Below are 12,378 nucleotides of genomic sequence, written 5' to 3' on the forward strand. Positions count from 1 at the left end.
TTTGAACCAAGTCATGGGATGCACATATTCCAAACAGACTCTACTATGATATTGACAACAGTACTGGATGAAAAATTCTTTCTCGTGCCTCCTGCTGTCATGTAACGCCATGTAGTAAGTCGTAGAGCCATGGATGAAGCTTGGTCGATGGAACTAGGGGATGAACTTCTGCGACGAAACCGGCCCTGATGGAGAACCAGACGGAGCCGAAGAGACACGGAGCCAGGGTGACACCGAGGGTCCGGAGGGCCAAGGCGGAGCTGACGGCTCATGGGACCGAGGCGGAGATCCGGAAGACCACTGCAGAGCCAGTGTGACCGAGGATACCGGTGGAGCCGGAGGGAAGGCGGAGCCCGGTGGAGCCGGAGCCCGGTGGAGCCAAAGGGATGGAAGGCAGAGGCGCAACCGGTAGCCAGAAATCCTGAGGTGGATCCAAGGGTGATGCCTGATCAAGGCGAAGTTAGTGAGACGAGGGAGCCTAGTGGAGCTGAGGGCACATTGAGCCAAGGCGAAGCCGATGGGTCAAAGGACTGAAGTGGAGTCCGGGGCTCTGTGGCTGGAGGCGGAGACAGGGGATCCTCACACCAAGGCGATGCTGAGGGCTGGAAGCCCCGCGGCGAATCCGCACTACTACACAGGGACAGCTGTGGATGAGCAGAGGGGCAGACAGGAACCAGAGGAGTAAGGGCTAAAGAAATATTTGGCGAATATTTGGAAGCATTTGGCGGAGGTGAAGTGGTAGGCGGAGGTTCCTTTGCAGCATATGTTCGCCGCGAGTCTTCAAACTACACAATCTCATGAAAGTGCGTATCTATACCACGAATGTTATTTCTCGTGCCATTTATACGCCAAAAATAGCTTTTGTGTGCATATGATATGCATTTTTCGTGTGCATATGATACGCACTTTATGGCGTGTAATACGCACTCCACACCCCTAATCCTAACCAAGGGGTTTCAGTGCATAGCACATGCACGCAAAAAAACATTTTTGTCGTATAAATGGCACGAGAAATAACATTCGTGGTATAGATACGCACTTTCATGAGATCGTGTTGCACGTGAGCAGGTAACGTTAAGCTAATACGGAAAATTTTAATTTATCCTACCATGCTACTGTAAAAGTTGCGGGAGCATGCAAGTTATGCTTAACTATAATTAAAATATAACTCGATTTCAGCCGCATTCTGAGTCTGACAATGTCATTCGTTTTTATCCAAGGCCATAGCAAGTGTTATTAGCTTGGGGAAACACATCCAGTGAAATGAAATCTTAAATCCATGTCCAACTCTAAATTGTAAGGAATTTATATCTTTGATTTCATACTAACACTTTACAATAAGGTTCATTTGTTTATAATTCATGTATTAACTAACATGAACTAACAATGAGCAACACATTTGTTACCGTATTTGTTACTCTTAATGTCAGGTGGAGATTATTATTATTAATAATTATACAACTGTTAATTGTTTGTTCATTTGCTCATTAAATATGCCCCTCGATCCGAGCTGCACCAATCACATCGGGTTATCTGATATAGGCGGGCCAGAGGCGAGCTAAACAGATGACGACAGCGCTGTGACATCGAAGTCATTAGTAAACATTGCAAGATGGCTCTGGATGAACACCATTTGTTTGAAACGGCTTTGGCCGCTACAATGAAAGATTTAGACTTTTTATCTAAAAGAGGAACAGAAGACGCCGCTCGAATCCTTCCTTTGCAAAAAGGGCGTTTTTGCTGTTTTGCCGACCGGATACGGCAAGAGTCTAATCCACCAGTTAGCTCCGCTGGTAGCTAAGCGATAACTTGTTGTGATTGGTCGTAGTGTTATCCAATTGCGTGCAGTGAGATTTTCAAATGCATGCTTGGTGCCGCCCCTCGAGCTGGCCGAGCTTCATTAGTCGATGCCAGACCATTAATCTTTTAGATTTAGGTCTGGATTTCCAGGCTAAACAAATACAACTTTTCATTTTAATAATGTGTTAGTAAATGCTGGAATTAGTATTAACTAAGATTAATACATGCCGTATTGGTGCAGTTCATTATTATTTCATGTTAATAAATTTAGGCTAACAAATGAAACCTTATTGTAAAGTGTTACTGATTTCATGATAGCTAACACTTTCATGCATATAATACATACATAAAATGTACTACATCAACAAAACTAAACATGAATTCCTCATAATTACATTGAGTCTTACTGTTTTGTTTGCTAAAGTAAATCATATTTAGTAATATGATCATAATTTCCTTATTTTCGTTAGATGCATTCTAATTGTATCAACCTCTTAGAATGCCAAGGAAAGAAAGGATAAAAAGAAAAGAAAAACGAGGAACTCTTCTTTTTTTGCCCTTTTCAGTCCTGCCCCTGAGGAGGTCTGTGCACACCACTGCACACACACACGACCCACAGAAAGACTAAAAGACTAAATAAAATCTTAAATGAAAGTAAAGAGTAGTGAGAGAATAAGATGCGTGAGATCATGACATGTCAGCAGCGGCTGGTCCTAAAGTGACAGCAGCCACTAATTCTCTCTGTCAGTAAAATTTTTAATTACTAACAGTTAAATTACTAACTGCTCTTGACTAAAGAACGCTTGTAGCTTTAATAAGGATTCATCTATATTTAATTAATAATTTATGCAGTGCGAACTGTTCATTTTTCAATTTCATACCTGTTAGACAGGAAAGGCACAGGTAAATATGACATTTATTATGGGTTTATGCACTCCAAAAAAAATGGTTTTGTGGCACTTTCTTTTTACCCAAATATTTATTGTTAAAGTAACACACATATATTTCTTTCACCACCAAAACACTATTGTATTGCATTTAATTAACTTAACCTGTATAATTTCCAACGTTAAACGAATGTAAAGGGTTTTATTTTGCGATTTAAAAAAACCTGTATGTGACGATTTCCAACGTATTGGATGAAGACGGCGTGCAAAGAAGGTGGCAAGGTGCATGACGTCAGAGAAAATATAAAGTTAATCTAAAGGCAAAGTCTTTAATTTCTGTTAGTATTTCAGAAAGTCTGGAATGCTTTTAATATATCTGGGCAACAGCAACACACTTTAGAAATCTGAAAGGCACTTATTGATTGTTAGCTTTCTCAACACGTAACCACATGGGAATTCTAGGAAAATCAAGTTCAAGGAAAACAATTAACAGTCAAAAGGTCTATAGCGGTAGCCTGGGAAAACCCAGACAACTTCCGGCAAATTTAGATTTGCTCTGCAAGTAAGTCTGGCAAAGAGCTCATTCAAGTCCATTTCCATGCCGTCGAAATCGCGGCACCAATCAGAAACATTGAGGCGGGCTTTACACATGACGATCGCTCTGATTGGTTTTAAGTCTATCCAATTGCGCCCAGAGGCATTTGAGCGACGTCCACTCCGTTGGTGAAGCCACCAACTTTTAAATGCATTATTATATTCAAATTGCAAACACATGAGGACAGTCTCCATGAAAGACCCACTGGCAGATGAACGTGCTACTACATTTCTCTCCGAAACGGTAGGAAATTAAATTAGATTTAATAGAGGATTTTAACTGTGACAAGATGATTGACAGGGCAGTTTAAGTGACAGGATGCACGCGACAGATCCATCCAATAAAGATGACGAAGTAGTATGTCCCAAAGCTTGCCTACTTTTTTATTACACATTCGAAAGTAAATACATTTTCTTCACAAAAAGAGTACATACTTTTATGGCGTAGTGTAACATAGGCAAATTGGGACGCAGCATATGGCTTTACACGATGACGATCGCTCTGATTGGTTTTAGGTCTATCCAATTACGCCCAGAGGCATTTGAGCGACGTCCGTTGGTGACGCCCCTTTGGAAATGAGTTATCAAAGAAGCTTTGCCAGACCCTAACTCAGTTACTGAGAATGGTCTGGTTTTAACCAGGCTACAATAGCGGGTGTTAATCAAGATCAATTCTGTTTCCATGAGATCAGAGTCCTATCATTTGGCTCTAACAACCTTTCATCAGTGATGAAAGTTTTTGCAGCTTTTAAAGTCTATCCCATCCAATGATGCCTTTGTAATAACTGTTGGCCAGCAGAAACTTTATGACAGATGGGTAATGTGGCCTGAATAATGTTGACAGCCCCTGAGGATCTCCTGTTAGTTTGGAGTTTTAATCATATCCACTAGGAGCTTGTTAAATTGAACAGTCTTGTTCCTGTGTTGATAGGATTGGGGCAGGTGTTGCCTAATGGTTTGAGAGTCAGACTGGTACACTGAAAAAAAAATGATTCGTTGAATTTACTAAAAATTTTTATGGTAAGTGGTTCCACATAATTGATTTTAGCTACAATTAAACAAATGCATTAAGTTGAACTTATTAAATTTTAGTTCAACTTTATGCATTTGTTTAAATGTAGCTAAAATCAATTGTGTGGAACCACTTACCATAAAAAAATTTAGTAAATTCAACGAATCATTTTTTTCAGTGTAACCTGAAGGTTGTGAGTTCTATCTCAATACCGACAAGAATTGACTGAGGTGTCCTTGAGCAAGGCACCAATCACAAATGGCTGCCCACTCCTCCGTGTGTGTGTCCACAGTTTGCAGTGATCTTGGATGGGTTAATACAGAGGACAAATTCCAAGTATGGAAGAACCATACTTGGCCTTCACAAACACTTTCACTTTTCACTTGATATACAACATCCCCATAAATAATGATAAACTCTAATTAAAATGTATTAATGGTTACATGTCTGTTTAATGTCACACATCAACTGAATTAACTGAAATGTACTCTTTTTTTTTTTCTTGTATTTTCTAAAATAATTTTATTGCAGTCTAACAATCTGTAGTTTGATTTCAGCAACCCAAATACAGCTTACATGAAAAAAGAAAATGGGAACATGTAAACCTCAAATTCTTTTCCATGGTCTTTTTGTTTGTCATGCTGGTATTTTGATGCATATTTTGCTCTTTATTGTGATCATCAGCAGATGTTCAAAAGGTGTTCATAAATGGTCGCACATCTGGGCAGCATCGTCTAGAAGAATGTACCAGTGTGTGTTTGTTCCCAAGACCACAACATTTTAAAAAGATGAAAAAATGTGCTTTGTTTCCTGTGCTAAAAAAAAAGCTTAAATTTCCCAAAGTTCCACTTCAGTTATGAAGTGTCAGTTATGAAGAGTTATGTATTGTTTTTTTCTTCTTCCATATTAATGTATCTGTATTATAATCTAAATGATTGCATTATAATATTATAATGATAATGTGAACATCAATGATAGTTAACCACAGCACAGTTTGTTTGTTTCAGTCGTCTTGAAATTCTTCACAACATCAGTTTTTCCAAAAGCTCTGTATTTGTATTTGTAATTGTCAAGTTAAAGTATTCTCATTTGCAAGTAGTAGCCTAACTCATTTTATAAAACAGTTTCATTTTCCCTCCCAATATCTGTTATATTCTCTCCTTGACATGAGGTTAAATAAAAACCTCTGGGTCTTCATTTGCTGTGATTCACACTTCTATATGGTTGGCGCATCAGGAGACTGCAGCCGTGTGTTTTACTTTGAAGCTTCTGCTTTGCTTCTAAAGGTGTGAAAGCTTCACATCAATCTTTCAGTGAGGCCCTGATGAGACTTTTACTTTCAAATCTCATGTCTGAACTCATGTCCCCTCTCAGAATTATTTTAATAGGGGAGGAATGTAAAAATACTGTATCTGTTTACTCGAAATGGTGCCATAGTTGGACTCTTACATTTGATCTACAGCATTGATTAATGCAGAAAATACGAGCTTGTGTTATAGTTTGTAAAATACAATACCTTACTAAATAAGTCTTTAGGGATCCAAACAGTTGCTGTTCATTGACTGTCCCATAGAGTTTTGTAAAGGCCTTTCTGTCAATGTAAATACTATAGGGTATGGGTTCAAATTAGTTTCAGTTTTCTTATTTTTATTTACAGTCGGTAGAGCTTTACTCTCTTTAAAGAGCTTCTACAACTCGCTCTTAGCGTTAAAGCACTTTTATTTTTTTAGTTCTGCTCTCTCATATAACAGCATTTACAGAAAGTGTTATGACAGTAGATTATAAGGAATTGTTCAATAAGTGCATTTTTCTGTTGGTTTTGGATTTTTCAAACAGAGATTAACTAAATGTCAACTTGTTAAAATTTGCAAAAACAGATGCATCACATTGTATGTAAACACTCCCACATGTACACATCTTTTGATTCTGCTCTGACCACAAAGTAACCAAACCGTGCATTGAAAACCAGTTGTTTCCTCAATGCTCTCACACTTGACATTGTTGGATGTCTGAGGCAACACATTGACTTATGCTGAGAGAACGGTCGGCAAGATGGATGTTCGCAGATATTTGATTGTGTATCACTTCCTGGCATTCACCTTTCTCAAAGTGGCAGGTAATGGTTATGTATCTGTCACAGAGTTTGATTGGAAAGTTTACAAAACTAAATCATCTGTTGGTTTTTGTTAAATCTGTAAATGCCTTTAAAATCTCCATTCCAGCTTGCTCTGAGGTGTCCATTATTGGAGGCAAAGATGTCAAAAAACTTCAGCCGTGGATGGTGTCCATTCAGATGAACAAGAACCATGTGTGTGGGGGAATCCTCATTCAGAACCAATGGGTTTTAACTGCAGCGCATTGTGAAAGGTAAGGCAACCACTTTGAGCATACAAATGAACTTGCAAGTCTATGTGAAGCTTAATATAATCTTTCTTTTTTTCCTCATTTTTATAATAAAATAATTGTCCAAACTAAATATACAATTATTATTTAAAGAATGTTTATTTATTTATATTTATCGTTTTAACTTTGTATTTTCTTTTTCTTTTTTTATCTATTTGGTCACACTTACATAAAAAAATGTTAAGTACAATGTACTTATTGTATTCCTGTTGTATTTCAAACTACTTTTGCTGCTATTGAGATTGTTTCATGATATGGTTAGGTTTAAGGGTGAGTTAATACGTAAGGAAATAAGAAATGAATTGCAGGTGTAACCTTTGGCTGGGGTACTACAAATTAAAAGAGCAAAACTAGGGGAAAAAGAAGTATCGATACCAAATGAGTGTGTACAAAATGGTCACAATAATATGAAGGACCCTGCCGATTCATTTTTGGATTGAAAGATAGAGACGTGACTTCTTAAAACAATATAAAGATTTATTTCACAAAAATCATCTTTGTTCCAGTAGAAAAAAATCTAAAATAAATCACTTAAGAGTTTACCAATTAAATACCCACATAGTAAATAGACACCATTATAAATCCAGCTTTAACAGGAGGGAATGGTTTTACTTTATTTTGATGCATGGTCTGTTGACTCTAGTAACGCTTTAGATTACAGCCCGGAAAGTACTACATAATTAAGACGAATTTACAGCGTAACTTTCGGTAATTATAGTGTAGCTATGAAGTACTTCCATGTAAGTATAAGGGAACAATATGCAAAATTTGGGGAATAAAGGGGTAACAACCAGGAGAATAAAAAAATATATATATATTTATACCGTAAGTATTATAGAACTAAGGGGTGCTTATTCTACTATTATGATACAACAATCTTACATTTGGGAGCAATTTAGCAAGAAGATACGGAAGCGTATTGCATTCACTTGAGGAAAAAAAAAATCTACTCTGTTTTTCTGAATTAACGAGTTAATTATCTCGGAATTACAAGATCATTTTTCATGAATAAAAAGTTTTGCTCTGTTTTTCTGAATTAATGACTTAATTATCTCAAAATTATGAGAATTTTTCTTAAAATAAAATGTATTTGCTCTGTTTTTCTGAATTATTGAGTAAATTATCTCAGAATTATGAGATAATTTTTCATAAAAAAAATGTTTTGCTGTTTTTCTGAATTAACGACTTAATTATCTCATAATTCTGAGATAATTAACTCAATAATTCAGAAAAACAGAGCAAAAACTTTTATTCATGAAAAATTCTCGTAATTCTGAGATAATTAACTCGTTAATTCAGAAAAACAGAACAAAATATTTTTTATGAAAAATGATCTCATAATTCTGAGATAATTAACTCAATAATTCAGAAAAACAGAGTAGATTTTTTTTCCTCAAGTGAATGCAATACGCTTCCGTAAGAAGATACAATGTGCACCTTTTTGTAAAAATTGTGTACCAATACAAACTGTACAGGGTACATATCTATGCATTTATACAGGTTTTTTTTTTTTTTTTTTTTTTTTTTTTGATAGCAAAAGTGCAGATGTTTAAGTTTGAGCTTAGATGCTTCAAGGCAAGTAAAGCTAAAACTATTGCTTTTTTTTTTTAAATACTGGGAAATATACTCTTGTTCCATGTAGTTACAGGGTAAGTATGACATTGTGGGCTGTAAATTAAAGTGGTGCTTATTACCCTCTTGTTCAATGTAGTTACAGGGTAAGTACAATACAAAATACAGACAATCTTATAATACTGACTTGGAAACCTTTATAAATTGGTCCCAAATGTGATTGTTGTATCATAATAGTAGAATAAGTACCCCTTAGATCTACAATACTTACAGTATTAAAAAAAAAAAAAGATATTTCTCCTGGTTGTTACCCCTTTATTCCCCAAACTTTACTTGTTGTTCCCTTATACTTACATGTAAGTACTTTATAGATACACTATAACTACAGAAAGTTACACTGTAAAATCGCTTTAATTACGCAGTACTTTCCGGGCTGTAATTGATTGAAGGAATATTGGTGCTCTTGTGCTTCTGTTGTGAGAGTGCTGGAGAAAGTGGAGTGAAGACTGCAAACTTCAGCCAGACAGCAGAGAGTTCTATCAAGGCTTCCAGATTCCTTCTCATTAATCACTCTCTGTAAGAGAGAAGAGTAAACAGACATTAGTGAATGTGGGGGAGATCAAAAACTCAACTGGTCTTTCTTCACTGGTGTTTATATGGCCACAGTGATCAGTTGGTCGATGGCCGTCAGGTGTGTGCGTTGATTGCTGGTCAGCTGCTCTGTGTGTGTTGCCAGGGGCGACTGATGTTTTTTTTTTGTTTTTTTTTGCTAATTCACTTGACCAGGACACATATGCCAACCCAGCCAGCATCCCTCAATTTTTTAACTTAAGGTTCTCACTGTAAAGTATCTGCACCTATGCACATCTAAGTCAGTTTTCTATTTCAGAGAACCCATTACATCTGTGAAAGTTCTCATAGGATCTCTGTCTCTGAGTCATACTAAGAAAGGCTCTCAGTATGTTGGCATCCTCAGTTATGAAAGATCTAAAACATTCAATAGAAGGAATAAACAAGATGACATCATGCTGATTAAGGTAAGGATGAATTGAAAGTGGTTGTTGTTTAGACATGATGACCGTATGATGTTTTTCACAGTATGCATTTGAGTAATTGACTTTTCTTCTGCAGCTAGACAGAAAAGTGAAAGCAAAGCCCAAAAAAATCCCTACAAAGCAAAATGATTATCCACCTGGAACAAAATGTGTTGTGACAGGTTGGGGAACTACTAATTTGAATGTCTCGAAACCTTCTGATAAACTGCAAAAGTTAGAGGTGACAGTTGTGGACAGAGTTGAGTGTAACGGCTTCTACAAGAACGATCTTGTGATCACCAGAGATATGATGTGTGCAAGAAGCGAGCAGGGAAGAGGCGCCTGTCAGGTATGTCATATTGTTGTCTTTGATTTATGGATGTTGCAGGCTCTTTGAAATCATCCCTTTACCTGTTTAAAGGAAAAATAACCCTTTTTTTTCTTTTTCAGGGAGATTCCGGTGGACCTCTGGAATGTAAGAAAAACATAGCTGGATTGGTATCAGGGTCGGACGGATGTGGTAATCCCAAGAAACCAACTGTGTTCACATTTCTCTCCAAAAGACATATCTTCTGGATCAATAGCATACTGAAAAAGCAACTCAACAGCACAAGTTTTTAAGAACCTAAAGATTTCCTGCATATATACTGTTGTTTGTTCAGATTACTGTAAATTTAAAATGTTATGCTTTTGGAATTGGGGTTAATATATATTCACAAAGCAATATCATTCACATTTTTTATTTTTTAAACAAGTAAAACAGAGCTGAGTTAAAATCCTGTAAATGTATCTGATATTGCATTAATACATGAAGAATTCCCACTGTACTTTGTTATTGATGGACACAAACATGATTAAACAAACATTTGAAGATGATCTATTGTCTGGTGAAATATGAAATGCATCATATTCCTTTTTGTGATTTGTTTGCAAAACTAAGCTAAAATAAATGTTATCCTCAATTTAATGATTACATTTTCAAAACTCCACTAGTTAATGACTGCGGATTTGTTTAATTAAAATGGATTCTGTCTTGTTTTTCATCCGTTACATTGAACACATTTCACATTAACACCAAAGTGCATCAAGTAAACTCCCATTGCTTTATGATATTCTTTGTATTCAAAACACATTCAGACACTTCCTCTAAATAATTTTAAGTCTCAAACTAATTGATACCTACTGGTGAGGACACACAACAAATCTCATTCAAAGTCCAGGACAGAAGTGTTCACTGGGGCTGCATCCCAAATAATATACTCTATTGAGTAGGTATTATTTTAAATAATTACTTACTTTGCGAAAGCTAAAAAAAAAGTACATTCTATGCATGAATGTGTGTAGTATGAATGAAATTCAGATGTACTACATAAGAGGTGAAATGTATTCTGATGGATAGATAATTTGTTTGTCATCAGAGAGATGACACACCGTAGAAAGCCACAACACCTATAAGGTTTGTTTTAAGTTCACTTAAATTAAAATTTGTTATATTTTTTGAAGCCTAATAAATGTTTAACATTTTGGGGGAAAATCATTTTCATCAAGACATCAGTAGCTATGTTAAAGGAACACTCCACCGTTTTTTGAAATAGGGTTTATTCACCTTCTTTCCTACATTTAGATAGGTGGGCAAATGTATTTTTGTCTCAGTGCATGCATTGTTTTAGTTTGGCATTAGCTTAGCTTATAGCATAATGAATGGAATCCTTTGTTGCCAGCTAGCATGTCCTGAGTAAAAGTGATATAAAATATAAAAAAAACCCACCTAATTACTTCTTGTGGCCTGCGTATTCACGAGTACAAATAGCGATGCAGATTAACACTAGGCGATTTCCTAGGCAGATATTGACTTATATATTAAGGACTATATTAGGGGGAAGCACAGGCGAAGCACTGCTACTTGGGTGTGATATCTCTGCGCCCAAGTAGCAGTGCTTCGCCTGTGCTTCCCCCTAATATAGTCCCAAGTCAATATCTGCCTAGGAAATCGCCTAGTGTTAATCTGCATCACTATTTGTACTCGTGAATACGCAGGCCACAAGAAGTAATTAGGTGGGGTTTTTTTATTTTTTATATCACTTTTACTCAGGACATGCTAGCTGGCAACAAAGGATTCCATTCATTGTGCTAAGCTAAGCTAGCGCCGACCCTGTCAAACTAAAACAATGCATGCACTGAGACAAAAATGCATTTGCCCACCTATCTAAATGTAGGAAAGAAGGTGAATAAGCCCTATTTCAAAAAACGGCGGAGTGTTCCTTTAACTTCAATGTTACAAACTGTAGTGCCAGCCAATTCAGTTTACACATCAATGGTGACCCACTGGTCATACTACACTGCTTTTGTAGATTTTATATTATGAAAAATATTCAATAACTTCACTGTAACACGCCAAATTTAGTTCACAAATCACTGCTCTAATGTTGGTTATAGGCCTACAACACTTAGTTTGGGAAGTAATTGCACATAAAAAATAAGTAGGCCTATTCTTTACACAAATTATATTGGTACTGTACGCAGCTTTTGCATTATATTTGCTTACTGAATTTGATGGCATTACGCTGTATAACAGTGTGATGTTATTTAATATTTTTTCTAAAAAGGGTGAAGTTATTGATTTTATTTCATTATAAATAATCAAATTATGCATTTTTTATCAAACTAGTAGTATAACCAGCAGGAGAGCAGTGATGTGTGAACTGAATTTGGTGACAGTACAGTGCGTCACAGTGACGCTATTGAATATGTTTAATAATATAAAATGTGCAGAAGGGTTTTGGGATTTGCACTTTGCAGACGGCCCCTTATTTGGACTTGTCTCTCATTCGTCTTTAGAGACAAATTAATATTATAAAGCTCGTTTTGATGAGAATCGGGTTATAGCTCGTTGTCTAGGTTACTGTGATTGTAAATTGGTGTTGTTCGTGTTTTAACAACGTTTAGCTCAAGATTCGGATAGATCATGTGAATATTGCCAACTTCACTGAACTCCTTTAGTTAAGCACTGACCGCATTTCTTTATATTTGAGTCCAAGTTCAAACACTATGAAACGCTCCATTAACTCACGGAGCT

The 12,378-nt window shown here is 36.5% G+C and overlaps 1 protein-coding gene across 1 annotated transcript; it reads left to right on the plus strand.

The window, feature by feature from the left end:
• The first annotated feature begins 6,269 nt into the window (after positions 1-6,269).
• On the plus strand, positions 6,270-10,178 carry LOC311092956 (granzyme K-like). Its single transcript, XM_084129990.1, has 5 exons — positions 6,270-6,409; positions 6,516-6,660; positions 9,158-9,305; positions 9,400-9,651; positions 9,753-10,178. Exons 1-5 carry the CDS (start codon positions 6,346-6,348, stop codon positions 9,921-9,923), a joined length of 780 nt encoding a protein of 259 aa, XP_083986116.1. The 5' UTR covers positions 6,270-6,345; the 3' UTR covers positions 9,924-10,178.
• Positions 10,179-12,378: the final 2,200 nt, after the last annotated feature.

Source organism: Abramis brama (assembly GCF_963993115.1).
Source record: "Abramis brama genome assembly, chromosome: 11".
In the NCBI taxonomy this organism is placed as follows: Eukaryota; Metazoa; Chordata; class Actinopteri; order Cypriniformes; family Leuciscidae; genus Abramis; species Abramis brama.

Excerpts from the sequence above, each read along its gene's own strand:
- LOC311092956 (XM_084129990.1), top strand. The coding sequence starts at position 6,346 with ATGGATGTTCGCAGATATTTGATTGTGTATCACTTCCTGGCATTCACC. Across the intron at positions 6,410-6,515 it reads CACCTTTCTCAAAGTGGCAG|CTTGCTCTGAGGTGTCCATT; the intron begins GTAATGGTTATG and ends TCTCCATTCCAG. Across the intron at positions 9,306-9,399 it reads ATGACATCATGCTGATTAAG|CTAGACAGAAAAGTGAAAGC; the intron begins GTAAGGATGAAT and ends TTTCTTCTGCAG.